This window comes from Dama dama, chromosome 5 (genome assembly GCF_033118175.1).
Source record: "Dama dama isolate Ldn47 chromosome 5, ASM3311817v1, whole genome shotgun sequence".
NCBI classification, from domain to species: Eukaryota; Metazoa; Chordata; class Mammalia; order Artiodactyla; family Cervidae; genus Dama; species Dama dama.
The window spans coordinates 125,694,550-125,719,284 of NC_083685.1; the positions used below are offsets into that span (position 1 = coordinate 125,694,550).

The 24,735-nt window shown below is 59.7% G+C and overlaps 2 protein-coding genes across 6 annotated transcripts; one reads left to right on the plus strand and one right to left on the minus strand.

Moving 5' to 3' along the window:
* The first annotated feature begins 92 nt into the window (after window positions 1–92).
* On the plus strand, window positions 93–4,079 carry NAT9 (N-acetyltransferase 9 (putative)). 5 transcript variants are annotated; one of them, XM_061144913.1, is made up of 8 exons: window positions 133–179; window positions 768–859; window positions 1,073–1,123; window positions 1,746–1,855; window positions 2,411–2,554; window positions 3,148–3,207; window positions 3,361–3,455; window positions 3,563–4,079. In XM_061144913.1, exons 4-8 carry the CDS (start codon window positions 1,759–1,761, stop codon window positions 3,695–3,697), a joined length of 531 nt encoding a protein of 176 aa, XP_061000896.1. In that variant the 5' UTR covers window positions 133–179; window positions 768–859; window positions 1,073–1,123; window positions 1,746–1,758; the 3' UTR covers window positions 3,698–4,079. The 5 variants fall into 5 exon arrangements, with proteins under 5 accessions (XP_061000892.1, XP_061000897.1, XP_061000893.1 ...); XM_061144912.1 differs by having other exon boundaries at window positions 139–179; window positions 1,073–1,137; XM_061144909.1 differs by lacking the exon at window positions 1,073–1,123 and having other exon boundaries at window positions 93–179.
* A 2,752-nt stretch (window positions 4,080–6,831) lies between these two features.
* NHERF1 (NHERF family PDZ scaffold protein 1) lies at window positions 6,832–24,030 on the minus strand. The gene is made up of 6 exons (XM_061144906.1): window positions 23,324–24,030; window positions 12,770–12,931; window positions 11,624–11,777; window positions 9,047–9,087; window positions 7,908–7,997; window positions 6,832–7,704 (listed from the first exon to the last, which is right to left on the minus strand). Exons 1-6 carry the CDS (start codon window positions 23,786–23,788, stop codon window positions 7,510–7,512), a joined length of 1,107 nt encoding a protein of 368 aa, XP_061000889.1. The 5' UTR covers window positions 23,789–24,030; the 3' UTR covers window positions 6,832–7,509.
* Between the last annotated feature and the right edge of the window lie 705 nt (window positions 24,031–24,735).

Genomic DNA, 24,735 nt, shown 5'->3' on the forward strand with positions numbered 1-24,735 from the left:
TCTGCGGGGCGGAAGTGGGCGGGGCGCACGGCGCGGATTGGGCTCCTAGCGGGGGCAGGGTTGCGCGCGCGCCTCGGCGGCCGCCCTCTACGGGGCGGAAGCGGGCGGGGCGCGCGCCTACGCGCGTGCGTGAGAACGGCTGTCGGCCCGGGGGAGGAAGCTGGGGCCGGGTGCGAGAGGTGGGCTCCTATCAGGGCCCAGGAGAGGCTGTGGATTTGGCCGTCCCCGGGACCCCAGTGGCCGTGGGGTTCGAGAAGCGTAGCCGGTGACCCCTCACAAAGGGCAGGCGATCAAGGCCTTCAGCCCGCCTCCCTCTAAAGTGGGCCGGGATAGGGCCCGGATGGCTCGCGAGAGTCCCGGGGGGCGGGGAGGTTCGCTGGGAAAAGGGGCTGGAAACAGGTTTAAGACGCGGCGCAAAATTAACCGTAGGGGGCGGTGTCTTAGGACTGGCGCAAGTGATGGGAGGTTCGGTGATAAATCTTGGTGTTTGGGTATGAGGCCTTCTGGGTGATGGGGTGGAAGGGACAGCCCATGCTTGAAGGCTCCTTGAGATGCGAGTCCAGGATTGTTTATCTTTCACCAGCCCGGTTCCCCTCCTTGCAAGGGGTTTAAAGGCCGTGTTCTCAGAAGGGTTTGGAAAGGAAGAAGGATGGCGGCTCTCTCTTCTGACAACTTAGCCCCTGGAGGCGTTTAGCGAATTGAGAGCCCAGGCTCCCACCCTGGGTGGGAGGAAACTCAGGTGCTGAAATCTTTGCCCTCCCCGCTAGCTGCAGGTTGCCACCATGAGGCTGAATCAGAACATCTTGCTGCTGGGGAAGAAGGTGGTGCTGGTCCCCTATACCTCAGAGCATGTGCCCAGGTAACCACTCTCCTGACATGGGATGCAAGCCAGCTCTCCAAGGTGCAGCGAGGAGGGTCAGCCTGTCTTAGCCCTAATCTCAGAGGCTGTTTTTCTCTGAGGAAGGGAAACCTTGGTGCGAGAAGTCACTGCAAATAGGAAAAAGTGAAAACTGGAGCAGAGGGCAGTGACCTCCCTGGAGGAAGTCACCGGCCTGTATTTCTCCCCCCCCAGCTTCCTTTTTGGCCTTTCAGCAAGGAATTCCTTTATGTAAACTACATGTGGGTAAGGAAGAAAAGGTATTGTCTTCTCTCCTGAGTGTAAAAGAGTGCTACCCCCTTGGTGCCAGTAAATAGGCTCAGTTCTTGGAGACTGGACGCTAACCTGTTGTAAAACTGAGCCCACGGGTTGTTGTGAGGGAGGTCTGTTGTTTGGGATGGCCAGGAATGAGTCTCGGAGTGGGGCTTTTGTGGTGGCAGTTGGCGAATGTCTGGTAGAGGGGGCTGGTAGTGCTGTAGGCGTTTATTCGCTGCTTGTGGTTTTCGTTTGGGGGGTTTCTGGCGCCCCGCCTTTGTGGAGATCTGTCCAGCCTTCTTTGCTTGAGTTCAGCTTGCCATTACATCTCCTCAGGAATTTGAGGAATGTTTAGCTTCCAACTGCTCCCCCTGCGCTGACCCCTGAGACAGGCAAGGAGGCTGAACAGACAGGACTGGCTCCTGCTGTCTCTGGCTACTAGGCCTGCGGCCTTCTGCCATAGGACCCATTATAACCCTTTCTTGGGTCTTCTCTGGCCCTCTGTTAGCCCTAGGGGTTTGCCTCAAGCATCTGTTTCTTCATCTCATAAAATGTCAGACTTAGGCTTCTGAATCGGTCCTACTTGTTGAAGGCTGCCCTTCCGCTCCTGTAGGTACCACGAGTGGATGAAATCAGAGGAGCTGCAGCGTTTGACGGCCTCGGAGCCACTGACCCTGGAGCAGGAGTACGCGATGCAGCGCAGCTGGCGGGACGACGCAGACAGTGAGCAGCAGAGGAGGCCTGGGCCGGGCCGGTCGTGGGAGGACTGATTCCAGAGTCCGTCCTAGCTTCCCTCCTTTTCCCATTCCCGGCTGGGGTCCCAGAAAGATTGCAAAAAAAAAAAAAAAAGCACTTTGTGGAACTCTGGGGAGGTGCCTGAAACCCTGAGACTGTGACGCTCCCCTGAAGCCAGACCCCGAGGGTGGGGGCTGATGATTCTGCTCTCTTCCTCACTCATTGCACCAGGACTGGAGGAATATAGAGAAAAGAAAGCTTGTGGAGCTCTGGCTGTAAATCAGGCCGCACCCCCTCGCGCCCCTTGCTGTAAGCCCAGCGTGGTCTTTTTGTTGCATCCCCTTCTGAGAATGCAGTCACTGTCTGCAGAAGGCCACTGTTGCCTGAAGGAGGCCGCTTTCGGGCTCTGTAATCAGCGGGAGGAAGCGCCAGCTCCCTTTTTCTGCCAGACTCAGAGACAGGGCTAGTCCTCTGGCTCAGGTAGGAAGACTGGCCCCTGCCCTCCTGTGGGGAGAAGGTGATGACCCTGTGCCCCCTCCACAGAGTGTACCTTCATTGTGCTGGATGCAGCGAAGCGGCAGGCCCAGCCAGGCCCCAGCGAGGAGAGCTGCATGGCGGGAGATGTGAACCTCTTCCTCACGGATCCCGGGGACCCCTCCTTGGGGGAGATCGAGGTCATGATTGCAGGTTTGTCCCACCTGGTCCTGCCCTCCCTCCCCTCTGGCCCTCAGAGCCGCTGAACCTGAAGCCGCCCAAGCTGCAGAAGGCACCCAAAGAGCTTGGCGCAAGGCCCTGGCCTTGGTGAGCCCAGCACCTGGCCGGGCAGACCACGTGGCACCCTGTCAGCCACACGGCTCACCCTTGGTGGTTCGTTTTATTCCCATCTCACGCGTGGGTGTGAATGTAACCTTTGCTTTTAGGATCTGCAGGCTGCAGTCTGCCCTCTCTTTGGGGTGGACTGGGGACTCCCCAGAATCAGTGTTCTTCCCTGGAGCATCTTCCTATGCTGTGTGAGGACCCCCCCCTTTTCTGTGTCCATTGTGGTCCTCAGCCGCTTTCTAAAGGGCTGTGCGCACGTGCTCGTGGGGCAGCACGCTAAGCTGAAGGGGTCAGTTTTGGGGTCAGGTTGCTGACTGTCACTGATCTGTGAGACCTTGGGCAAATCGTTTCACTTCTCTGGGCCTCTGTCTCTTCATCTGCAGAATGGTACCCATATCTGCAAGCTTCCTAGGGTTGTGAGCCGGGCATGCAGTGTCAGTGACTCTTGTCGTTCCTCCTAGAGCCCAGCTGCAGGGGCCAGGGCCTGGGCACAGAGGCCGTCCTCATGATGCTGCTTTACGGTGAGGAGGGCCGGGCAGGCGGTCCCAGGGGAAGGCGAGGGGGTGGGGGGTGAACCTTCAGGCCCAGGGGTGGGGGCAGATGGGGTGGAGGGTGCTGGGAGGAGGGGCGGGGGGCTTCACAGTGCAGCTTACCCTCTCTGATCCCTTCCGAAGGAGTGACCAGGCTAGGTCTGACCAAGTTTGAGGCTAAAATTGGGCAAGGAAATGAGCCGAGCATCCGGATGTTCCGAAAGCTTCACTTTGAGCAGGTGAGGCTGGTGCTGGTGAGAGGGTGAGGCCCGGCTCTGGGCGGCGGGGGGCCCGGTGGTGCTCGGCTGTGACTTAGCTGGCCCTGCTCTGTCCCTGGCGCACGTAGGTGGCTGTGAGCAGTGTCTTCCAGGAGGTGACGCTCAGACTGATGATGAGTGAGCCGGAGCGGCAGTGGCTTCTAGAGCAGACCAGCCACGTGCAAGAGAAGCCCTACAGAGAGGGGACATCGGAGCCCTGCTGACAGCCGGCCGCATGGACAGGCCTCCTTGTTTGGATGGGCGTGGAAGCCCGGAGCCCTGCTGCAGGTGAACGGATGGAGCCTGGGGCACGAGGCACACTGGCCCCGCTCCAGGCTGGGAATCTCCTTGTGGGGCCCCTCAGACTCTGGGCCGGACTTGGCCTTGGCCTCCCTCTGGCTGGCTGCTATGGCTGGGCTACTCCAGGGTCAGCCCGTCCTCCTGCCAAACCTGGACTCAGACTAGAGTGGATGGCCTGAGTCCACAGGTGGAGGAGGCAGGTAGAGGCAGAGCTGCGGACCCGGGGGGCCTGTGACTGCGTGGGGCCTCCCTTTCCCCCGGAGGGGCTGCCCAGTCTCGGGCCGGGAGTAAAGCGCACTGCATGCAGCTGGCCCTGTTCCCTCACTGGGCCCGTGTGGAGAGCCTCCAGCGTCGCAGGGACGGTGCTGGGAGCTTGGTCCTTAGTCCTGCAGAAGCAGGAGGGCGTGACCGCGGGAGGTTTGGAAAGGAAGGGGGTCAGCCCTGAAGGACAGCCAGGTGGCTGGGAAAGTGGGTGGGTGTCCTGGTCTTTGGAGCCAGTTTTGAGGGCGGGGTAAGTTCTGGACACAGCTCCGTGTGGCTGGAGCACCCCCTGCCCCCCCCGATGAAGCTCGGGCCTCCTGCTCAGCTACAAGGGCTGCGGGAGGAAGCGGAGGCCAGAGCCGGGGCCTCCAGAAGGCACCTCGCTCTCCCTGCCTTGTCCTGCCTCCCTGGGAGCAGCTCCACCTGCCGAGGCCACGAGGGGGCGCCCATGGCACAGGCCTGAGTTGGCCGGGCTGCGTGGCAGCCAGTTAAGCACCTCAGAGCCAGCGGGACAGCCTTTGACATCTGTCTCTCATCACGCCCTGTCGTAACCCGGTGGCATGGTTTCAAAACACCATCGGAGGGGAGACCTTTGAGGGCACCCAGAGTATTTTCATGGAGGAGGAAATGGCACCCCACTCCAGTAGTCTTGCCTGGGAGATCCCATGGACAGGAGCCTGGCGGGCTACGGTCCACGGGGTTGCAAAGGGTCAGACACGACTGAGGGAGGAGCAGGCGCTTGCCAGAGGCCCCGGCGCTTTTGATGGCAGAGCCAGGACTGGCTGAGGACTGCCAGCTCCCAGGAGGCCTCTCACCAGATAGGAGCGTGGAAAACTAGAATCTAAAATAGCCTGAGGGCTTTCCTGGTGGCTCAGTGGTAAAGAATCGCCCCCCTGCCAAAGCAGGGGACGCGAGTTCCACCCCTGGTCTGGGAAGACCCGATGGCAGACCAGCTGAGTCCATGCATCACAGCCTCTGGGTCGGTGCTCTGGAGCGTGGGAGCTCCAGTACTGAGGTCTGTGGGCACCAGAGCCCGTGCTCTGCAACAAGAGGAGCCACCGCAGTGAGAAGCCTACGCCCCCCCAACTGGAGAGCAGCCCCTGCTCGCCACAGCTAGAGAAAAGCCCACACAGCATGAAGACCCTGCACAACCACAAATAAATAAACTCATTGAAAAAACACAGCCTGCACCTCACACACACACTGCTCGCTGTGGCCCGGGGCCCCTCGGTGACAGGTGCCTCTGAGCACCTGTGCCAGTTTAATCAGAGTCAAAAGTCCTTAGGGCCTCCCCACCCAGCAGGTGAGGTAGGGAGGGCCCCTCCCCAGCCTGGGGGGCCAGCACACCTGCAGGGGACCTCCATCAGATGTCACAGGGTGGAGGTAAGGGTGAGTGGGGTCAGGCCAGGCCCAGCCTAAATGCTGCAGTTGGTGCGGTGATAAGGGTTTTGGAAGGTTTCTCTTTCCCAGTGGTGGAATTCTAACTAATCTTAACAGGTCTAGCGATGGCCAGATAGTGACCTTCCCTGCTTGTTCTCAGTCCCAGGAACCTGGCTTGAGTGGCCTCTGGGTGGGGTGGAGGACAGCCCAGGGCCAGCTTCCCTTCCTCCTGCCTGCCCATGAACCGGGCCCTGCAGGCCACGGTGGCAGCTGCCCAGGGTGCCCTTTGGGTCAGCAGTATAGAGACCTGGACCTCCCGTGGAGGAGCAGGGCATTTCATCCTTGGAAAGTCCCCTCCACCCCACCTGCCACAAGCATGTCCCAGGGCCCAGCGGGCCAGGTCTGTCCTCCCCATCCCCGCAGTCAGGTCCATGGCCAGGTAAGATAAGAGTATCTGGGAGGGGGGCGGGGACACCAGCTTGGGTCACGCCTGGGAATCTGCACCTCTCTGGCAGTGGGCAGAAAGATTAAAGCCAAGCCTTCTCTCTCCAAGTCTGGCTGCATCGTGGATTCACCCTTTGAATGCTCCTGGGATCCGAGGTGGGTCTTAGAGCCCTCCCTCTGCGCACGTGGTCTCTAATCTGAGCTCCTCCATTCCCCTACTTGCGCCTCAGGAGTTCCACCTATGACGTGGTGGGCTTATCTATTTCACAGGGATTTCTCAGCCCTGTCTCTATCGCAGGTTTCCTATTCCTGGCTTTAATCCTCACAGCACCCTGAGGAAGTGGGTTCTGTTATTTATCCTATTCTAGCGAGGGGGAAACTGAGGCACAGAGAAGTTGAGTGACCTGCCCAAGGTCACTCTGAAGGAACCGTCGATGTGACAGGACTCTGGTTGAATCAGACTGGTCGTTGCCAATGTCTAGGTGCACTGTATATGCACCTGTTTTAAATAGTGTCCTTGTTTAGTCGCTAAGTCATGTCCAATTCTTTTGCAACCCCATGGACTGTAGCCTACCAGTCTCGTCTGTCCATGGGATTTCCCAGGCAAGGATACTGGAGTGGGCTGCCATGCCCTCCTTTAGTAGCATCACTAACTCGCCTTAAATCCTGGGGAAAGAGAAGTAATTTTCTTCTCAATTCTGATTATGGTTATGGAGAAATGCTCTTTGGGTGCTAAGCTCCCCGTTTCCCTGATGATCATTCCTGTAGGGCTGGCCCAGGCAGGGTCCTCACACAGGACCCACACATGGCCTAGCCACCCAGCAGCTACAGGCTCAAGGCCCTCTCGTTAAAGCCACCCCACTTCTGGCTCTGGGCTTAGAGTCCCAGGAAGTCCTGGACCGTCCTCTTGGCCAGAGGCCACTCTGAGGACACGCGTGGACAGAGCTGCAAAAGAACACACAGAGGCCAAGGCTGTTTGGAGAAACTAGTTGAATTTTGGGTAAGAGTTTTCTTACAATTGTGTCTGGCTCAGGGCTGGGCAGGGAGTGGCCAGACCCTCCCCACATTGCCCAGGTCTCTGGGGTGGGAGCAGAAACAAAAGTTGAAGGAAGGGTAGGGCCACTGCTACGTCCCGGATGCAACAACCTGGGAAATCATGTTAATCAAGAATCGAAAGTCCATCTAAACTGTAGTACTGCACTCAAAAAATCAAAAATAAGATGCCCAAGTCACAGCTCTGAGGATGGTGGCCCCAGTCCACTCGGCGATGTTGCTGTGATCGGAGTCCTTGATGGATCCCGGACCTAGTCGTCACTTGGGGTCAGGAGGGAAGGTGACCTCTTGCCCAATCTCAGGATCTTTGCTCGATGGAGGTCCCAGTGACGTCCCAGGAGGGTGGCAGGGGGGCTCTGGGTGGGCTGAAGCACCCAGCGAGGAGGGACACACAGAGTCTGCTTTTTGACTGGGGCAGGACAGAAAACCAGTCACTTTGTCGGAGGTAAGGGAAGAACACAGTTCTCTAGAAAGATCAGATTTGCCAAGAGAGGAGATGCTGGTGCTGATTTGTGTGTTGATCTGGGGATAAGTGGGGGAGAGGGGGTCGGGCTGGGTGTGGGGCTGGGCTTTCCTGGTGGCGGGGGTGGGGTACGGCTCAGAGGTTGCTGAAGAGTTCGTTTTTCTTGCTCCAGTCCATCTGCGGGGCCCGTTTGCTGACGCGCTTCTGGTGGGCCCTCTCTTTGGCCACGGCCAGGGAGATGTTGAAGTCCAGGATGGGGTCGGAGGACGAGGAGGAGGTAGATGAGGGTGCCGTGGAGTCCTGTTTCTTGGGACTGTCTTGGGAATTCAGCTGCAAAGAGGAAGGGGGGGGCCTCAGCGCCTCGGCGAGGTGCTCCCTTGAGGCCGCGTGCAGGGAAGCCAGGTCACGAGAACAGAACGTGGCTCAGCGTGTGACCTCCACGGCAGGCTGGTGTGCCAGGAGCGAGCGAGACCTGGGAGTGGACTTGCTGCCACCCAGTGCCACTCCCCGCCTGCCCAGCTGGCCGGCCTTACCTCCTCGCTGGTGTCACTGGAGGCAGTTCTTGCCAGGGGTGGCACGGGGCTCTCAGAGGCCATCTCGGCTGGGGCTTCAGGACTGTTCTCCTGGTGCAGAGAGGAGAGGAGGCGTGTGGGTGGGCAGTCCTGAGCCATGAAGGGCACTCCGGGGAAGACGGGACCTCGGTCTGAGTCCTGCCATCCACCCCAGAGTCCCGCTGCCCGAGCCTGCCAGGGCCCCGCGGGGATTTGCACTTGCACATTCTTCCAAGGATCAGAGGGCAGCCGGGTTCCACCATCCAGGGCAGCAAGACCACCCCTCGTGGGATTAGCTGGATGGCTCACCCGGCCCCTGTCCTCCCAGGTAGCCTCTGGGGTTGACTCCTCCTTAGCACAGTGACCACGGAGGGGTGTGGGGGCGCCGGGAGACTCTGCTGAGTGTGGGGAACACCCGTGATGTCCTGAGTCTCCTGCAGCCCACCTGACTTGTTTACTTGGACTTGACCCCCGGATTCTTGAAATCTTAACCCCCAAGCAGCCAAGAAGGGCTTTGAGGGAATAGGGTGGGGGAGAGTTAGAGACCCGCAGGGAAAGGGACTGAAGGCTCAGGGCCTTCTTGCTGCGCCCCCAGCAGGAGCCCCCGGGGAGAGGAAGCCTGGAAGCAGACCCTGAGGAGCCCTCCCGCCCTGTGACCTGACCCCGAGGGGGCTGTCCCAGAGCCCAGGCCTCGGGCCGCAGCTGGACACTGAGCTTCTGCCTGGGTTCCCGTGGCCCCAGCTGGCACCGGGCCGCGCCATCTCTCCCCTGGCCCCCACTTCCCTCGGCCCGGGTAGGAGGGGCTTTGTTCTCCCAACCGAGACTGGAAGTAGCAGGGGCCCGGCAGCCTGCAGGCAGACACTGCCGCTCTGTTCTTGGGGGGAAGAATGGCCTCCTGTGTGGTGGGGAGCTGGAGGCGGGGCCTGTCACCCAGGATGGGCCTGGCCAGGCGGCTCCATCCCCTCTGCCTCAGCCCCAGGCTGGGGCCCTTACACGGCCTGGGGCTTGAGACGTGAGGTCTTCACCTGAACCAGACCCTGTCCTCCTCCTAACCACACGTCCTCCCCCGCCTCCTGCAGCCCTAGGGCTGAGCCCAAGAAGCATCAGGGCTCTGCCTTTACCTTCTCGATCTCCCCATTGGTAATGGGCTCAGGCAAGGGACCTAGATGGGGAAGAGAAGAGCGCAGGTGAGTCAGAAGCCGTGGGAACAGAGTGGGGCGTGGAAGGCAGGGGGTCGTGGGGTTTGGCTAGACCGCTTGACCTTGTTCCCCAAGGTCAGTGTTTAAGTCTCCTAACTGCCACCCACTATAGTACACTGGACATTTTGACAACCTAGCAGCCTCAGACTATGTAACATTTAACAAAACAACTTGCCCTCACTACATCTCAAGGCTCTTTGAGATTTCCTATTCAGTTTCATTAAAAAGACGGGGGAGGGACATGTACACGCTGTTACATGGAAAGTGGATAACCAACAAGAACCTGCTCGCTGTTACGTGGAGCCTGGATGAGAGGGGAGTTTGGGGGGGAACAGATACATGTGTATGTATGGCCGAGTCCCTAAGCTATTCCCCTGAAAGTGCTGTAACATTGTTAATCAGCTATACTCCAATACAAAATAAAAAGTTAAAAAAAAAAAGGAAAAAAGGTGCCTATTCAATTAATCCCAAGAACCACTGATGAGTAAGGAGCTGTTTGAAAAAAGCAGTCATAGACGGGGCTGAAATTCCAGGCAGCTGCCTCCCAACCACCCAGGAAGCTTGTTAGAAATACAGATCCCTGGGCTTTGACACCAGGGTGTCTGTCTAAGTGGGTCTGGGACGAGCCTAGGAATCAGTATTTTTCGAATGCTTCCTAGGTGACGGTGTGTCAACAGAACTGGGAACCACGCCCTGGTTATGATTATCAGCTGCAAAAGAACCCCATCCTTCTGGGGATGGAGGGGGGCCTCAGGGCAGAGTCCTGGGCGTGCCCTCCCCCAGCCAAGGGGAAACCTGGTGGTGACAGGTGGGGTCAGGAGGTGAGCACGCCCTGGGGTCACCCTCCCTGGCCTCACTCAGGGTAGACTCCCCACCTGGCTGCAAAAGGGGGCTATTCCATCTCCAGTCAGCCTGGGTGGGTTTCTTTTGAGCTCTTAGCTTAAGATCAGGGTACGTCTTTCTCCTTGCCCTGGACCGGGGCAGGAACATCTCTCATCTAGCCTCCCACAGTGGCTGGGCAGGGGACTGCGGGACACGGGGACACTTACTCCCACCCTCCACTGTACCCTGCTCACCCGTGAGCTGTGGTCTACCCAGCTGTGGGCAGGAGGCAGCGGCTGGGGACGTGCAGAGTTACATCCACCTGGGAGGAGGGACACCCAGGGAGGGGACCCGCCCCCGCGCCTCCCTCCGCAGGTCCTCAGATCAGAGGCTGCAGTCATGGAGGTTCCCAGGCCCTTCCTGCCCAGCCAGGGGGGAGAGAGAGGGCTGATGACTTGGGAGTCGGGGGAGAAGGGTGCTGGGGGAGGCAGGGGCAGGTACAGGAGCAGCCGAGGGGAGTCAGGATTTTAGCCGTGTCTTCCCACACTGGGGCCTCCCTGGCGGCTCAGTGGTAAAGAATCCGCCTGCAGGAGACCTGGGTTCCATCCCTGAGTGGGGAAGATCCCATGGAAGAGGGCATGGCAAACCACTCCAGTATTCTGGCCTAGGATAACTCCACAGGCAGAGGAGCCTGGCGGGATCGCAGAGAGTCAGATGGGACTGAGCAACTAACACTTTCCCTTTCTCATACCACATTGCCAAGAGCAAGGCTGGGGGGACTTCTCTGGGCCTCAGTTTCCCCCCTAATGAGGATGGGGATTATCAGACTTACCTGCTTTCCATGAACTTGGGAGACAAGGGTACAGTGGTACCCACCTCCCATGACCGGAGTCTGCTAGTGACTTCCAGGATACCCCCAGGACCCACTGGGCCCCTCCAAGTTGGCGATCTGAATTTGTGGCAAGACCTCTGTGTGGACCCCTGTGCCCCACATCTGACCCTCAAGGAAACCCCACCCATTGCAAAGTCCAAAGAGGTTCCGCCCAGTCCCGCAACCCCTGGGAGCCATCTTCATCTTCCCAGGGAGAAGGTCCAGACCAGGGGGCAGAGCACGGCTCAGCTCCTCCTTTCCTGGGCGGCGGCTGCCCCGTTTGGCTTGGGCCAGGGCGGGGGAGGTGCCAGGCTTGGCAGGGTGATGGAGGGGCGGGGGAGGGCAGGGGCCCAGGGACCCACCGCTCTCAAGCCAGCAAGCCTGGGTTTCCAAGACAACCTGAGAGAAGGGAAGGGGAGGCACTGGGGCCCTGTCACTGGACTCTGATCTGACCAAGCTAAGGCTGGAAGCCGCCCCAGAGTTAACTGTTTCCTTGCATCGGCCCTGCCCTGAGCGCTTACTGTGAGTAGAGTGGGGCGGGGGGCGGGGGGGGGGCATGGGGAGGAGGGGGGTCCCCTCCCTCTGCGGAATCAGCAGCCCATTCCATCTCACCATCCCTTGTGCGGGTCCCCAACCCCCACCCCCCAGCCATACACCATCCTCAGAAACCCACTGCCGATGCTGGCTTCCTCTCCAAGACCCTCTCCCCCAACCCACACCGCCTTTCTCCCCTCCCGTGGGACCCAATAAAGTCCAGAGCACATTCCTGACCCGGGGGGGCCCTCAGGCTGCCAAGCCCAGCTCACCTTGCAGGTGCTCCTGCGATGGGATCACTTTGCATTTCTTGAAGAACTCGTCCGTCTCCCTGTCCACCACCAGCAGCTTGGCCTCGTCCCCGCCGGCCTTGATGGCAGACACCACCTCCCCGTGCGGCTTGCCCTCCACGCAGACCCCGTTCACCTGTGGGTGCGGGCAGGGGTTAGCCGCACAGGTCTCAGTTCTGGGCGGGGGGCAGGTGAAGGCTGGGCTGGTTGGCAATCGGTGAGCACGAAGTGCCCACCCCAGCACCCCCGGCCTGTAGAGCCCTGAACCAGGCTGAGTGGTCCTCCCACTCGACAGTTGGATGGGGAGGCAGGACACGTGGGAAAAGCCAAAGAAAATACCCGGCCGAGACTGAACAAACACAGCTGTGACAGACGGTTCGGGAAGGGTCTGGGAGGCCTGGGTTGGGCCCCAGCTTTTCTAGGTACTTCCCTGCCTGGGCCTTGGTTTGCTCGCCTGTAAACTGAGACGTCTTGGGAGAGCTGATCTTCCAGCTCTGAGGCTCGAAGACTGAGATTCTGGGACCTGCCCCAGGCCCTGGGTTCACGTTTCCTCTTCTTACCGGCAGAGCACAAGAGTGCAAGAGCCTGCCAGCCCAGCCTCACTCGGGGGACGGATTTCATGGCCCCCAGCTCCGCCCCGTCCCTGTGCTGGTGAGGAGGCCTCGGAGAGCGGGAAACTGGCCATGGCCCCAGGCAGCTCCCTGGATGGATGGGGGAACCGTGGGCCGCTGAGCGTGTCTGCTCCGCCAAGAGCCCGCAGGAGGTGCAAGCAGGAAAGAAGTCAGTTCACCTCTCTGTCTGTCCATCCATCCGTTCACACATCTTTCCTTCCTTTTTAAAAAATCTTTTTCTTGGCTACACCTTGCAGCTTGTGGGATCTTAGTTCCCTGACCAAGGACCCAGGAGTGGAAGTGTGGCATCCTAACCACTGGACCGCCAAGGAGTCCCCCATCTTTCCTTCCTTTCTTCTTGCCCACTCACCCACCATTCTCCCCACCCTCTCTCCAGCATCTACGGGCTGTCTAGGCACCTCACGGGCTAACCAAGGAGCAGATGCAGTGTTCGATGCCCAGGAGGAGGCCATCAGGAAGGAGGAGCCTGGGAAGGGGGCAGGAAGCCTCACATTACCTCCACAATGCGGTCCTGGGCCCGGAGCCCCGAAGCCTCGGCAGGAGAGTCTGGGTCCACCGCCCGGATGAACTGGCCTGGCTTGGACTTGTCGCTGTGCAGGTTGAAGCCATAACCATTGGGGCCCTTCTTCATGGCACAGAGCCGAGGCCGAAGCTCGCGCTGTGGGGAGAAAGCGGGGGATGTGGTCCTTCCACACCGGCCTGGGGTGCCGCCCTCCCTGCTCCGTGCCTGACCCCATCCCCCTGACTGAGGAAGGTTCCTCAGATCCTCCAGCAGCCAGAGAACGCTGGCCGGGGACCCTGCCCTGCTGCAACCTGCCTGGGTGCCCCTGGGCACAGCGCCACCCCTGAGTCCGCGACACGTTTCCCTCTTTAGGCAAGTGAGGGGTGGGAGCGGATTAGCTCAGGTCTCTGCCTTTCTGACATTCTAAGGTTAATCATGTTATTTGTTTTTGGCCACACCGAGAGGCATGTGAGATCTGAGTTACCCAACCGGGGATGGAATCTATGCCCCCCCTGCATGGGACGTGTGAAGTCAACCACCGGACTGCTAGGGAAGCCCATTTATCATGGTGTTTAGATGGCTACCTCATCCCTCCCAGCTAATGGCTCGGTCTGCTCCCCTCCTGGTAGCATCCCTACCAGCCTAAGTACCTGGGACAGTGACCGGGGACCCCCAGCTGCTTTGTACCCTCCTCTCTGCAGGGGAGAAGCAAGGGCAGGTGCTTACTCAAAGCTGGTTTACATATTCACAGTAAAGCCTTCCCTCCCCCACACGGACTCCCGGCTTGTCCCCACCAAGCCAAACGGCCCACCTAAAGGGAGCTGGGAGCTAGATGACCATGGGGCTGAGGGAGGTACAGCCAGGGGCCCCAGACGTCCCACCAGCGGAACCAAGGCCGAGGACGAAGGTAGTGAAGGAACCCCAAAGAGCCTGCTGGATCCCAGGGAGCCTGAATGGGAGGGGGTGGTGGAAAGCAGGGCTGGACTGCGGGGAGCCCTGTGTGGCTGTGACCTGGAGAGGACCCGCCGAGAGGTGCTCAAACACTCAGACCCTCAGCGTGCAACAGTTCCCACCATCCTTGGCCCAGCCTAAGCAGCTTAGCTTAGAAGCTGCAGCCCGAGGGCACGTTTACATGATGGAGGAAACTGAGGGGGCCTGAGCTCTGAGCCCACGATGGACATGGGGTTCCCATTCCCCCGGCCCCCAGTCCTGCCAGTTTTGGATTATCACCCGGATGCCAGGCAAAGAGCAAATGCTGAAGTCAGGGCCCTGGCCCAGCTTCCAGCTTACCAGCTCGGTGACCCGGGGCAAGTCATTTCCTTCTCAAAGCCTTGGGTTCCTTGTTTATAGACTGTTCTTAATGCCACCTGCCTCCCAGGGCTGCTAGGAGGTCCAATTAACATAGGTGGGAGCCCCTGACCACCCTACACCCCTGTGCACGAGGGGATGCCCCCGTCGTTGCTAATACTGATGGTCAGTCAGTCACAGGAAGCAGAGAGATGAGATTTCGAGGGTGGGGTGCTGGTCGCTCTGAAACCTCACTGCCCAGCTGGAGAAAAGGCAAGGGAGGGGCGGGGCGGGGAGGCCCCACAGCCCTCCTGCCCCGACCTGCTGGGCCCAGGAGGCAGCTGCCACCTGCGGTGGACTCAGCCCCCACCCCTCTGCTCCGCGGAGGATGGGGGGTGGGGGGTGGGGAGGGTGACTCTGCTTTCCTTCAGATGCCTGGGCCGGCCTTTCAGCTTCAGGATGTTGATTGGGGGTGTGGAGAGGCCCAGACCGGAAGGAGGGCGAGGTGACAGTTAGGCTTGGCTCTACCCTGATCTGGGCATCCCAGACAAGAGCAGAGGCACTTAAGTGAGCATGAAAAAGGGGACGGGGACCCCTGCTTCTCTCCAGGTCCCCTCATCCCTCCCTGGCCCTCGCTGGCTTCGGGGCCCTCTCCTCACGGACTCCCCACAACCACCCCCCCATCTACTTCCGGGAGTAAGTGAGGCTCTTCTCCCCTAGAGCTAAGCCCTCCCACAGGCCCGTGGAGCAGGAACAGGTCCGACCAGTTGCCGCAGTGGGGAGGCTCGGCTTTCGGTGGCCAGAGCTCCTCTGTCACCCTGAGAAAGCGGGGAAGGTGAATCACGGGGAAGCCAGAGGGTGGCCCGCTGTCTCCTGCCCCTCCCGCTGCCCCTGACTCCAAAGAGCCTCCCTCCTGTGGGTCAGGACCCTAACCCTAACCCCGATCCTGGAGATGGTGAAAGTGAGACCCCAGACGTGAAGCCCAGGGTCCGAGCTCCGGCAGAGGAGCCAGGACTCCACCCCGGGCTCTGACTTGGAAACCCGTGTGCCCTGCCACCATCCATGGCAGGACTCAAAGCCTAGACTGGGAGGAGGCCCACTTGGGCAAGAGCTGCAAACTCGGGCTGCAGCCTCTGCTGGGAGGGGCAGGGAGATGATGAAACCACAGGCTTCCTTCCGGGGAGGGCGGTTGGGCTGGGAGCAGGCAGGCCTGGTGGCTTCCCTCACTGATCCGGAGCACCTGGCACCCTGGGGACCCTTGCCTGGGGACCTGTCCTTTGCACCTCACGCCCCTCTGCCAGCACCAGGCCGTGAAGATCTCAGGAAGTGGCAGATCCCCTCCCAGGGGTCCAGGAAACCCCAGGCATTTTCTGAGGTGCTCAGACTAGTATAGAACCCCACCCAGCTCCTACCTTCCCAAGCCCCCCAAGACTGGGCAGGGGGCTCCCCTTCCCATGTCTCTCTCCACCCCTCTTCCAGCTGCCTCCAGAACTGTCACTGCCAGCTGCTGAGTCAGTCATCAAAGGAGCCCAGCCCAGCCTGGTGGAGGCTGGTGCTGTCCGGAGTCCTGGGGCAGCTTCCCGAGGCCCCGCACTGAGATGTGGAGATGTCAGGCGCTGGCCACCGAGGGGATACCTGGGCCCTCCAGGACATCCTGGGCCTGGCATGGGGCCCCTAGGAGCTCACAAGCAGCCTTGGGCCGTGGTTGCAGCTCCAGAGGGGTCCGTGCTGGAGGTGGGGTGACTTTGAGGGGAATATGGCCAGAGTGTTCAGACACTCAGGTGGGTCTTCAAGTGACCATGGCAGCTTGGAAGTAAAAAAAATCAGGATCTGCTCAGCGAGGAGACTGGCAGAGAAGTGAGAAGAGGGACTGCCAGGCAGTGGTGGCTGAGGGCTGTGCAAACAGGCTGGGGCGGCCGGGCTGGACGAGCTTCTCACTCCCGGCCCCCCAGGAGCACTGCCTTCAGACTCTTCTGCGGGCTTCTCCCACCCCCCAGGTCTCAGGCGGCCCCAAACCCTGCACAGGCCTGGCGGCTGCTCCCTCCACCACCTCCCCCTCTCCCAGGGAGCCCAGCCCCACCCCCGAGTGGCCGCCCAGTCACCTCCACCCACGCGGCCCAGGGAGCAGGCGTCGGGCACAGAATTCAATAGGCACCATCAGCAGCCACCTGGGAGGCTGGGGAAAGTCGATACCCTAATCCCAGTGACCGTCTCTGGGGAGCGGGCCCGGCCGCTCCCTGCTCCTCCCCTCCTCCCCGGGGAGGGAGGCCGGGGGCCAACGCCCCACTGGGCCAGCCCCTCCCTGGCCGACGCCATGGTGATGAGCCCTATGGAAAACATCCCATAAGCTCGCCGGCTCTGGGTCCCAGAAGGTGGGGCTGGAGGAGCAGGAAGACCACCGGGGTGGCCAGGGGAACAGATAGAGGTGACTGGTCACTGCCCCTCCCCCAGCCCAGCCAGCCGGGGCTCGAGTTTATGCAAATTAGATAAGAATGGTACCTCCCGCCCCCCGCCCGGGAATCTGGCCTCAGCAAGGGGGGATGGGTGGGGGGGCGGAGACTGGGAGACCTGGTCCTCTGGTGGGGGAGGGGTGGGGATACTGAGGGGAAGGGGCCAGGGCTGCTCTGGAGACAGGCCTGGGTCTGGCGCCAGCTCTTCAAGGAAACCAGGGTGGAGGAGGTGGCTCTGCCTGGGGGCACGTGTGACCGGGCAGCGTGGGGGCGACTGCAGTCCAGGGTCCAGGGCTCTGGGCTGAAAGCATCCTCTCCTCACCCCAAGGGACGGACGACCAAGGGCTTGGCTGCCACTGACTCATGACCTCTGACCCCGATGTGGCTTCATCGATCTCACCCTAGAAGACCCCCGCCCAAGGTCTGCACACGCTGAGGAATGCCGGACAACCTCCCTTTGTGGAAAAAGAAGGGACTCTGGCCCTTGATCCCGCCGCTTCTCAGCAGGGAAGCCTCTTTCTGGAGCTTCGCAGGGTGGGATCCGGATGATAACATGAGGGGCTACTGCTCTGACACTGCTCCTCAAGGGCCTTGAGCCAGGTCCTTCCCCGACTCTTCTCTCCTGGTGCTGGCCAGAGACATGCCCGATGGAGCGTTTGGCTCAGGTCTCCCCAGGGCTGGGCAAGCCTGGGATGGAGCAGGCTGGTACCTGGGCTGCTGCCTGGCTGGACACCATCCAGGCTGGCTGCCCCATGCCTGCCTGCCCCCGCAGGCTCTCTCCCGTCACCCTTCTCATCCCTCCCCCTCCTCCCAGAAGCCGCTGGATTTAACTCCCGTGGGCGGTCCCAAGAGGCTCGGTAAGGACCTTCTTGGAGCTTGTGAAATTGGGACTCTGCTGAAATAACAAAGAGCAGCTGGCCTTTAACGAGCACTTGCTACGTGCCAAGCACCACACTGGGGCTTTTAAGTGTATTTTCTCACTAAGACCCAACTATAACTCTTCGAGGAAGGTATTACCACCCTCACTTCGCAGTGGAGGAAATGAAGTGAAGTGAAGTCGCGACCCCATGGACTGTAGCCTACCAGGCTCCTCAGTCCATGGGATTTTCCAGGCAAGAGTACTGGAGTGGGTTGCCATTTCCTTCTCCAGGGGAATCTTCCCGACCCAGGGATCGAACCTGGGTCTCCCGCATTGTAGGCAGATGCTTTTACCATCTGAGCTACCAGGGAAGCCCCCACATGGAGAAAAGTCAGGTTCAAATAGACGGCATAAATTGCTCAAGTACATGCAGCTGATGGGAGAAGAGGGGAGGCTTTGAGCTCAGATCTAGAGCGGCAAGGTCAAGAATCCGCCTTCCAAGCAGGAGACAAGGGTTCAATCCCTAGAGAAAGGAATGGCGACCCACAGGTATTCTTGCCTGGAGAATCCCATGGACAGAGGAACGTGGTGAGCTACAGTTGATGGGGCTGCAAAGAGCTGGACATGACTTAACAACTAAAGAACAACAACTAGAGCAGCTTGTCTCACAGAAACAGAATGCCAGTCATGTCGGTAACTTAGAAGGTTCTAGCAGCCACATTAAAGAGTAAAACAGAAACATGAGTGATCAATTTTAACCTTATTTAACACAACATATCCAAAATATCATCATTCCAACAGGTAATCTAGTAAAAAGTTAGTAATGGGATATTTTACATCCTTTTGGTCCTACTAAGTTTTCAAAATCTGGTATGCGTTTGATCTTACCCTTACTGCACATCTCAGTTTCGACTGGCATACTTCAACTGCTAGGAGTCACGTGTGGCCAGTGGCTGCCGAAAAGGCCCATTCTACAGACCCCAGAGGTCTCACTCTCAACTATTCCTACATCCCCACGGCCTTTGCTGTCTCATTTGGGCATCATGACCTTATAACAAGCACAGGGAGACATTGGAGCCTTTTGTCCCTGGGAAGTCAGAGCTCTGGCCTCAGTCCCACGGCTGTGAGTGATACTAGAACCCAGATCTAACCCGAAAGTCAAGGTAGGCCTCTGTGGGGGGGGTGGCCCTTTGTGCTACAGGGGAGCCCCAGAGCCAGTAAGGGCGGCTCTCACGTCCTGGAGATGAGGATACAGACTACGTCACTCTCTGCCAGGCCCATCACACAAGAAGGATGGGGCCTGGAGCCTGCCCCTTCTGGGCCAATGCCTCCCATCAGGGCTGACACCTTTCATGATCGTGTCCCCTGGAGACAGAAGCACCTGGGAGCCCTGAACCTTGCAGGGAGCTGGTTCCAGCAGCCTGAACCTATGCCTGTGTGATGGCCCTGGTGTGGCTCAGAAGGTGATGGGCAGAGTCCGAGTGAGCGGGGTTCTCAGACACTGCCCTGCCGCAAGGTGAAGGCTCACTAGCTCAGAAGCCCAGGGCCACCCCCAGAAACGACAGAGCCTCGGCCTCCGCAGGCAGACAGTAGGGCTAATCTCTGTCTCACAGGGTGGTCGTGGGGATTCACGGAGATAAGTAAGGCATGTTTAGTACAGAGCAGGTTGCCAGACACAGATAATAGCTACCATTTATTATTTATCAAGTTACAAAATGGAGAAAATAATACCTAGTTTGCAGGGTTGTGGTGGGGGGAAAACAAAAAAGAACAATGGAATTTGTATCATTATCTTTAGGGCACAGGGCCAGGCAATTAGCAGACTCAGGAGAAATGTGGGTTTCCTTCTCTGCCTTGAGCTCCCATTACTGGGTCTAGAGCTCTGCTTTCTCTAAGAGGCTTGCAGCGTCCACATAACCTTGGTGAGGCCCCTTCTTCTCCGAATTCCTAACCCCTCCACTTTCTTGGGGGCCGGTGGATGGGAAGCCTAGGGAGGCAGAGAAGGGCCCTTATGGAGACATGACAGGCTTCCTTGAGAAGGAAGCCCCTTTCCTCTCTCCAGGAGAATCGTCTCCAGGATTGAACAGGAACCAGAAGGGGGTTGGATCCCTGGGGAGTGAGAAATCCCAAGTATGCGGTTTAAGAAGAAATCGTCCCACCCAGTCCCTTTCAAATCCAAACATCCTGCAGCTCAAATCCCCCTCTGCCCTCGCCTGTGTGAGATGAAACCTGGGAAAGAGGTTGGAGGCTGCCAGTGAGTCATGCCCACCCCACACTGTGCCACCTAGGGTGCCTACCCGGTCTCTGCCTCTGGGATCAGTGTCAGGTGTGGCGGGAACCCACCCCCCACCCCACCCCCGAGCAGGGCACTTACACTCCCCTTCATCCCCATCATCTCATCAAATCTCCCCCACAACCCTGCAGGCTGGGAGCCTCTCTCCCCATTTCACAGAGGGAGAAGCTGAGGCTTGCAGGGAATGATGAACCATCAGGGCCCCAGAGCCAGTAGGCAGCAGAGCTGGCATTCCCAGACTTCTGGCTTTAAAATGGAAGCTGCTAGTAGGCAAGAAAAAGCCAATAAGCTCTATCTGGAATTCCGATCTCTTGGGTGTGCTCTCTAGGTACACGCAGGCCCAGGTGGGCTGGGCTGAGATGACCTAGGACAAAGGTCCCCCAAGGCTGTTTAGCATGCATTCATTCATGCAAAAATTATTTATTGAGGCCCTTCCTGCCCTGAGCCTGGACAGCGCTGGGGCGATAAACATAAATAAGCTACAGCTGTTGCCCTTGGGACTCTGAAGGAGGTCAGGTCGGGGGAGGAGAGGTGAACCGATGATTCAGATACTGGGCGTTGAGGGTGAGAAAAGGTGGAAGGACAGAAAGCAGGCAGAGGTGAGACAAGACGGCTCATGTTGCCTGTGGGGTAGAGGAAAGGCCGCCTGGGAGCTGAGTGGTCTCGGGGAGCGTGCCCGGCGCAGAAGGGGACTGAGGGTTCCCAAGGGTTTGCTGTCACCCCCAAATTAGACGAGAGGAAATGGAAGCTCAGAGAAACTTGGCCCGAGGTGCCTCGGCGAGTGCAAATACCAGGTGCAGAGGCTCAAAGCGCATGGCACGCTGGGAGGGAATCCGGACCCTCGGTGTGGCTCGGTGGGCTGGGGGTGTCCGAGAGGGGCGGTGGCGGGAGCGAGGCGACCAGATTGTGAAGGGCTGATTATTCAATAGTGATCCCAGACTGAGCATCTAGGGATGCCAGGCTTGGTCACAGTTGCCCATGCCCAACGAGAGGGGCAGATCCAGGCCTGGCTGCACCTCCTGGGTGAGGGTATAATGGTCACTGTGAAATGTTTATTAACTCAGAGGCCAGCCACCAGCGTTCACTGAATGCTTACTTAGTGGAGGCTCTGAGCTACTGGCTTAACAGACATCCTCATGTAACCCGCCAACCCCATGAGGCCGCTGTGTTGTCATGCCCGAATTAAACAAGAGGAAATTAAACAAGAGGAAGCTCAGAGAAACTTGGCTCGAGGTGGCCCAGCGAATACAGCTGAGCAGGGGTGCTGCGGCTCCTCCCTCCCCAGGGGTGGACGTGGGCCGGGCTGGAAGCACCCCACTCCTTCCACCGAGACCAGTACTACGAGCACCTCCTTGCCTTCTGTCTTGAACTGCTGTTGACCCAGGTCACTCCTCCCAATGAGATGTCACCCACCAACCCTCTCTGCTTGACAACTCCCCACCAAAACCTTTTCCACTTCCAAGAACTAACGGAGATGTCATGACAGCCCCGACTTTGCAAGTAAATTCAGATTCAAAGTAATCAATAGCATGCAAACGTTGTATGTATCCCTTATACAGACCCCCCCCCCCCCCCACACACACACCTTGTCTTCTCAGGGAACAATGAACTCTTGTGTCTGTTAACTTTTTTTTTTTTTTGAAGACAGGGTGAGTCACCTGCATGCCCACCATACCAAATTTCACAGGAATTTCCTAGCAGAGGGGCTTAACACTGCTGAGCAGCTACAGAGGCTAAGGGAGATCCCAGCTCGTGGCTGGGATTCAAATGCCTGGGCTCACAAGGAGCTCAGTCCAGCACCCACTAGGGGCTCAAGCGTATTATTATTTGTAAAATCCTAGAGAAGGCAGGTGTCACTGGAATCCAATGCTCTGAGCTTGGCAGAACCAAGGCTCAGAGAAGTTCCGACTCGCTTGTTGACCAGAAATCCCAAGAGGCCTGGTGATGATGTCCCAGGGAAGGGCTGGAGGAACTGGCCCGATAAAGCATGCACACGGATGCAGGTGTCAAACCCCCACCTGGGGGAAACCCCATTCTGTGGTCACCCAGAGAGCAGAAGCCAACCTCCACTGCTTCTCAGACGGCCTGGCGGGTGAGCTCACGTGGAAGGTCAAGCCTCCATCCTGGCCTCTGCGTCCACCAGCCCCCCCACTCCCAGCAGTAAAACTGAAAGGGCAGTGGGAGGAGCTGAACTTGACTGCAACTTGCGGCGTGAGGGGGGCGGGTTACTTGTGCAAGTGCCAAAGTCCATTAAAAAAAAAAAAAAAAACAACAAATCGGGAATGCTAAGTCGGTGCCCTGGGCACAAAGTTCAAACTGGATTTGTCTCGGACCAGAGATCATGAGTGTTTCAACCCCCTGGGGTCAACCCCCTGCCGGGGTGCTCTGACCCCACCCCCAGCCTTGCCAAGGCCAGCTTGGCGGCGGCAGGAAGTGGGCACCCAGTGGCCCTGGCATTCCCAGCACCCAGCTCCGGCTGGACAGGGCTCCTGGTGACCTCACTTCTACCAAACCAGTTGGTCCTCTCGGGCTCCACCTTCAAACTGAAAGGCTGAACTGTGTCCTTTCTGTGTCACGGGAGGCTCCTACCGGCACCACGAACACCCCTGCCAGCAGGTGGAGAGCTGGTATTTAAAGCCGAAGAGGCCCAGGGGAGGCCCCGGCCCTCCTCCTCCCAGTCTCACCTTGAGGCCGCCCCTACTCTCTGGGCAAGGAAGCCTCAGCAGAAGTCCTGTTTCTCCTTGCCCCTCCTGCAGCTGATCCAGACTGGGGTTATAAACACCCAGCGTGGGCAGAAAGCAACCAGCCTGCTTGCTGTCCAGGGCCTGGAGTGGGACAGCCAGTGCCAGGCAAGACCACCTGCCCGTGGTGACCTCCTGGCTGCTGTCCCGCACCCCACCCCCACAGCCAACCACCTCTCCAAGGTCTTCCCTCCTGCTCCCAGATAGGAGCTAGCTTACTCCTCACATTCCTGAGAATCATAAATCCTCCTGGGGGCAGAGCTGCCACCACCCCCCGGACCATTCGCCCCTGCACCTCCTCCCTCAGCCCTGCCCCCACCCATCTCCTGCAGATGGTGGAGCTTCTTTCTTAGAAGTCAGGCTGGACTTCAGGAGGATGAAGTCCACCAGGCTGAAGTTAATGATACACAGGCCAGCGGGCTGTGGGGAAGGGGGGAAAGGGCCCCCTTCCCTCCCACCATTGCGCTTCCACACAGAAGTCGGTTATTCCTCCAGCTTTTTGAAGTTCAGGCCGCTTCATTTACCACCCCCGGGGGGGCCTGTGGAGGGAGCTGGCCACTCAGAGGAGGGGTGGAATTGGGGGTCCCAAGGGGTGTAGGAGCATACAGCCACCAACAGAGTGGAGGAAAGGGAGACTGGGTTCCCTTGCGCCGCCCTCCTTCACCCTCACTCCCTAAGGCGCTCAGGGTCCCAGCCCAGCTTGGGGATGGGGCGCAGGGGTCGTGGGACGCAGCCTCAAGACTGTAACTGCCAGTCGGCCCGGTCGGCGGGCGGAAGCAGTCTCGCCTCCGAAGATCGAGTTTCAGAAAGACAAGGCGGGGAGCAGGGCTGGGCATCCCGGGCGCCTGGGTCTCCCCATTACTCTCCTTCCCACCCGCTTCCATCCAGCCTCGCCGCGAGGCCCGGGCCCGCACTTACCCGCTCCTGATGGCTTTGCTCGGCCTCTCGAGGCTCTGGCGCGGCGGCCGGAGGCTCATTTTCGCCGCCAGCCCCCCGCTCCTCGCCGGCGGCGGCCGGCGGTTCGGCCTGCCCGGGCCCTTCCTGGGCACGCAGCATCTCCTCCCGGACCTGGACGCCCAACTTCTGCAACCGCTCGTCGGTCTCCGGGTCGACCACCAGCAGGCGCACGGAGTTGAGGGCGGCACGGATGCGGTTCACCACCTGCTGGTGGGTCTCCTTCTCCACGTTCTCGCCGTTCACCTCTACTAGCCGGTCTCCGGCCAGCAGTCCCGACTTCTCGGCCGGCGAGCCGGGCTCCACCAGCCGGATGTACTGGCCTACCTTGCCCTTTTCCCCGTGCAGGTGGAAACCGTAGCCGTTCGGACCCTTCTCCAGGCAGCAGAGCCGGGGCAGGGGCGCCCCGGCCGCCGCGTCCGCGCTCATCTCGCTTGGCAACGGCTCAGTGGCGCTCAGCCGTGTACAGTCGGGGTCCGAAGGCGGGCCGGTCCAGCTCCGCGTCCCACTCTGCGGGCCAGGAGGCGAGGGTGAGAGCGGCAGGCAGCCCGGCGACGCCGGACGGGCCAACAAGCGAGCAGGTGTCCCGGGAGCCGCGGCGGCGAACGGCGAAGAGCCGAAGCTGGGACTCAAACACCGATCCCCGCCCCGCGCGGCGACTGAGCGTTCCAGAAACCGCCCGGGCCGCTTACCCTGGGGGCGGGGCCACGCGGAGGGTGTGGACTGCCGGGGGCCAATCAGAGGCCTCTCACGGGAGGCTCTCTGGCCGGGTGAAGGACGCTGGCCAATGGGAGCACTCGGGGGCGGGGCTCCGGGCTCCGCTCGGCACCCCGCGGCGGGAGAAGAAAGAGCGCTCAGGAAGTGGAAGTGTTTGTTACAGAGTGGCTGGAGTGCAGGCCCGGGGAGGGGCGCTGGGTGCGGGGCGGGGGAGTTCCTGGTACCGGGCAGGGTGGCTCGCGAGATCGGTTCTGACTCCCCCCCGCCACCAGCACCACCTGCGTCAGGGATTGAGCGCGCCAACCCTCGGGTAAAGGACCCTGAGGCTTTAACAGCCTTCTGCCAAAGTGTTCATCTCCAGTTGGGGGGTGAGGGTGGAGTGGGGGCGACTGTTGCTAGGAAAACCAATCCGGCTCCGGGGCTGCGAGGTCCCCACAGTTTTACTGTGGTCCAGGCTCACCTCGGACCCAAGAGAAATGTTGTTCTAATAACAATATTTTCCTGTTTGTGGGGCGCTTGGCGCTGTCCCAGCACCTGCTAGTAGGGGTATGGGCTCCGATCTTCGCTGGGACAGTGTGAAGGTCCAGCAGAGCGCCCAAGGCTTCAGTGGGACTGCCCAGCGAAGACTGGCCACCCAGGGTCAACGGTGTATCGGCGTC

Bases quoted from the DNA above. Each gene is read 5' to 3' on its own strand.
- NHERF1 (XM_061144906.1), bottom strand. From the start codon at position 23,788: ATGAGCGCGGACGCGGCGGCCGGGGCGCCCCTGCCCCGGCTCTGCTGC. The intron at 12,932-23,323 runs GTAAGTGCGGGC...TTCTCCCCACAG, and splicing joins AGCAAAGCCATCAGGAGCGG to CGCGAGCTTCGGCCTCGGCT. The intron at 9,088-11,623 runs GTGAGCTGGGCT...TTCCCCATCTAG, and splicing joins ATCGCAGGAGCACCTGCAAG to GTCCCTTGCCTGAGCCCATT.
- NAT9 (XM_061144909.1), top strand. From the start codon at position 783: ATGAGGCTGAATCAGAACATCTTGCTGCTGGGGAAGAAGGTGGTGCTG. The intron at 3,208-3,360 runs GTGAGGAGGGCC...TCCCTTCCGAAG, and splicing joins CCTCATGATGCTGCTTTACG to GAGTGACCAGGCTAGGTCTG. The intron at 3,456-3,562 runs GTGAGGCTGGTG...TGGCGCACGTAG, and splicing joins GAAAGCTTCACTTTGAGCAG to GTGGCTGTGAGCAGTGTCTT.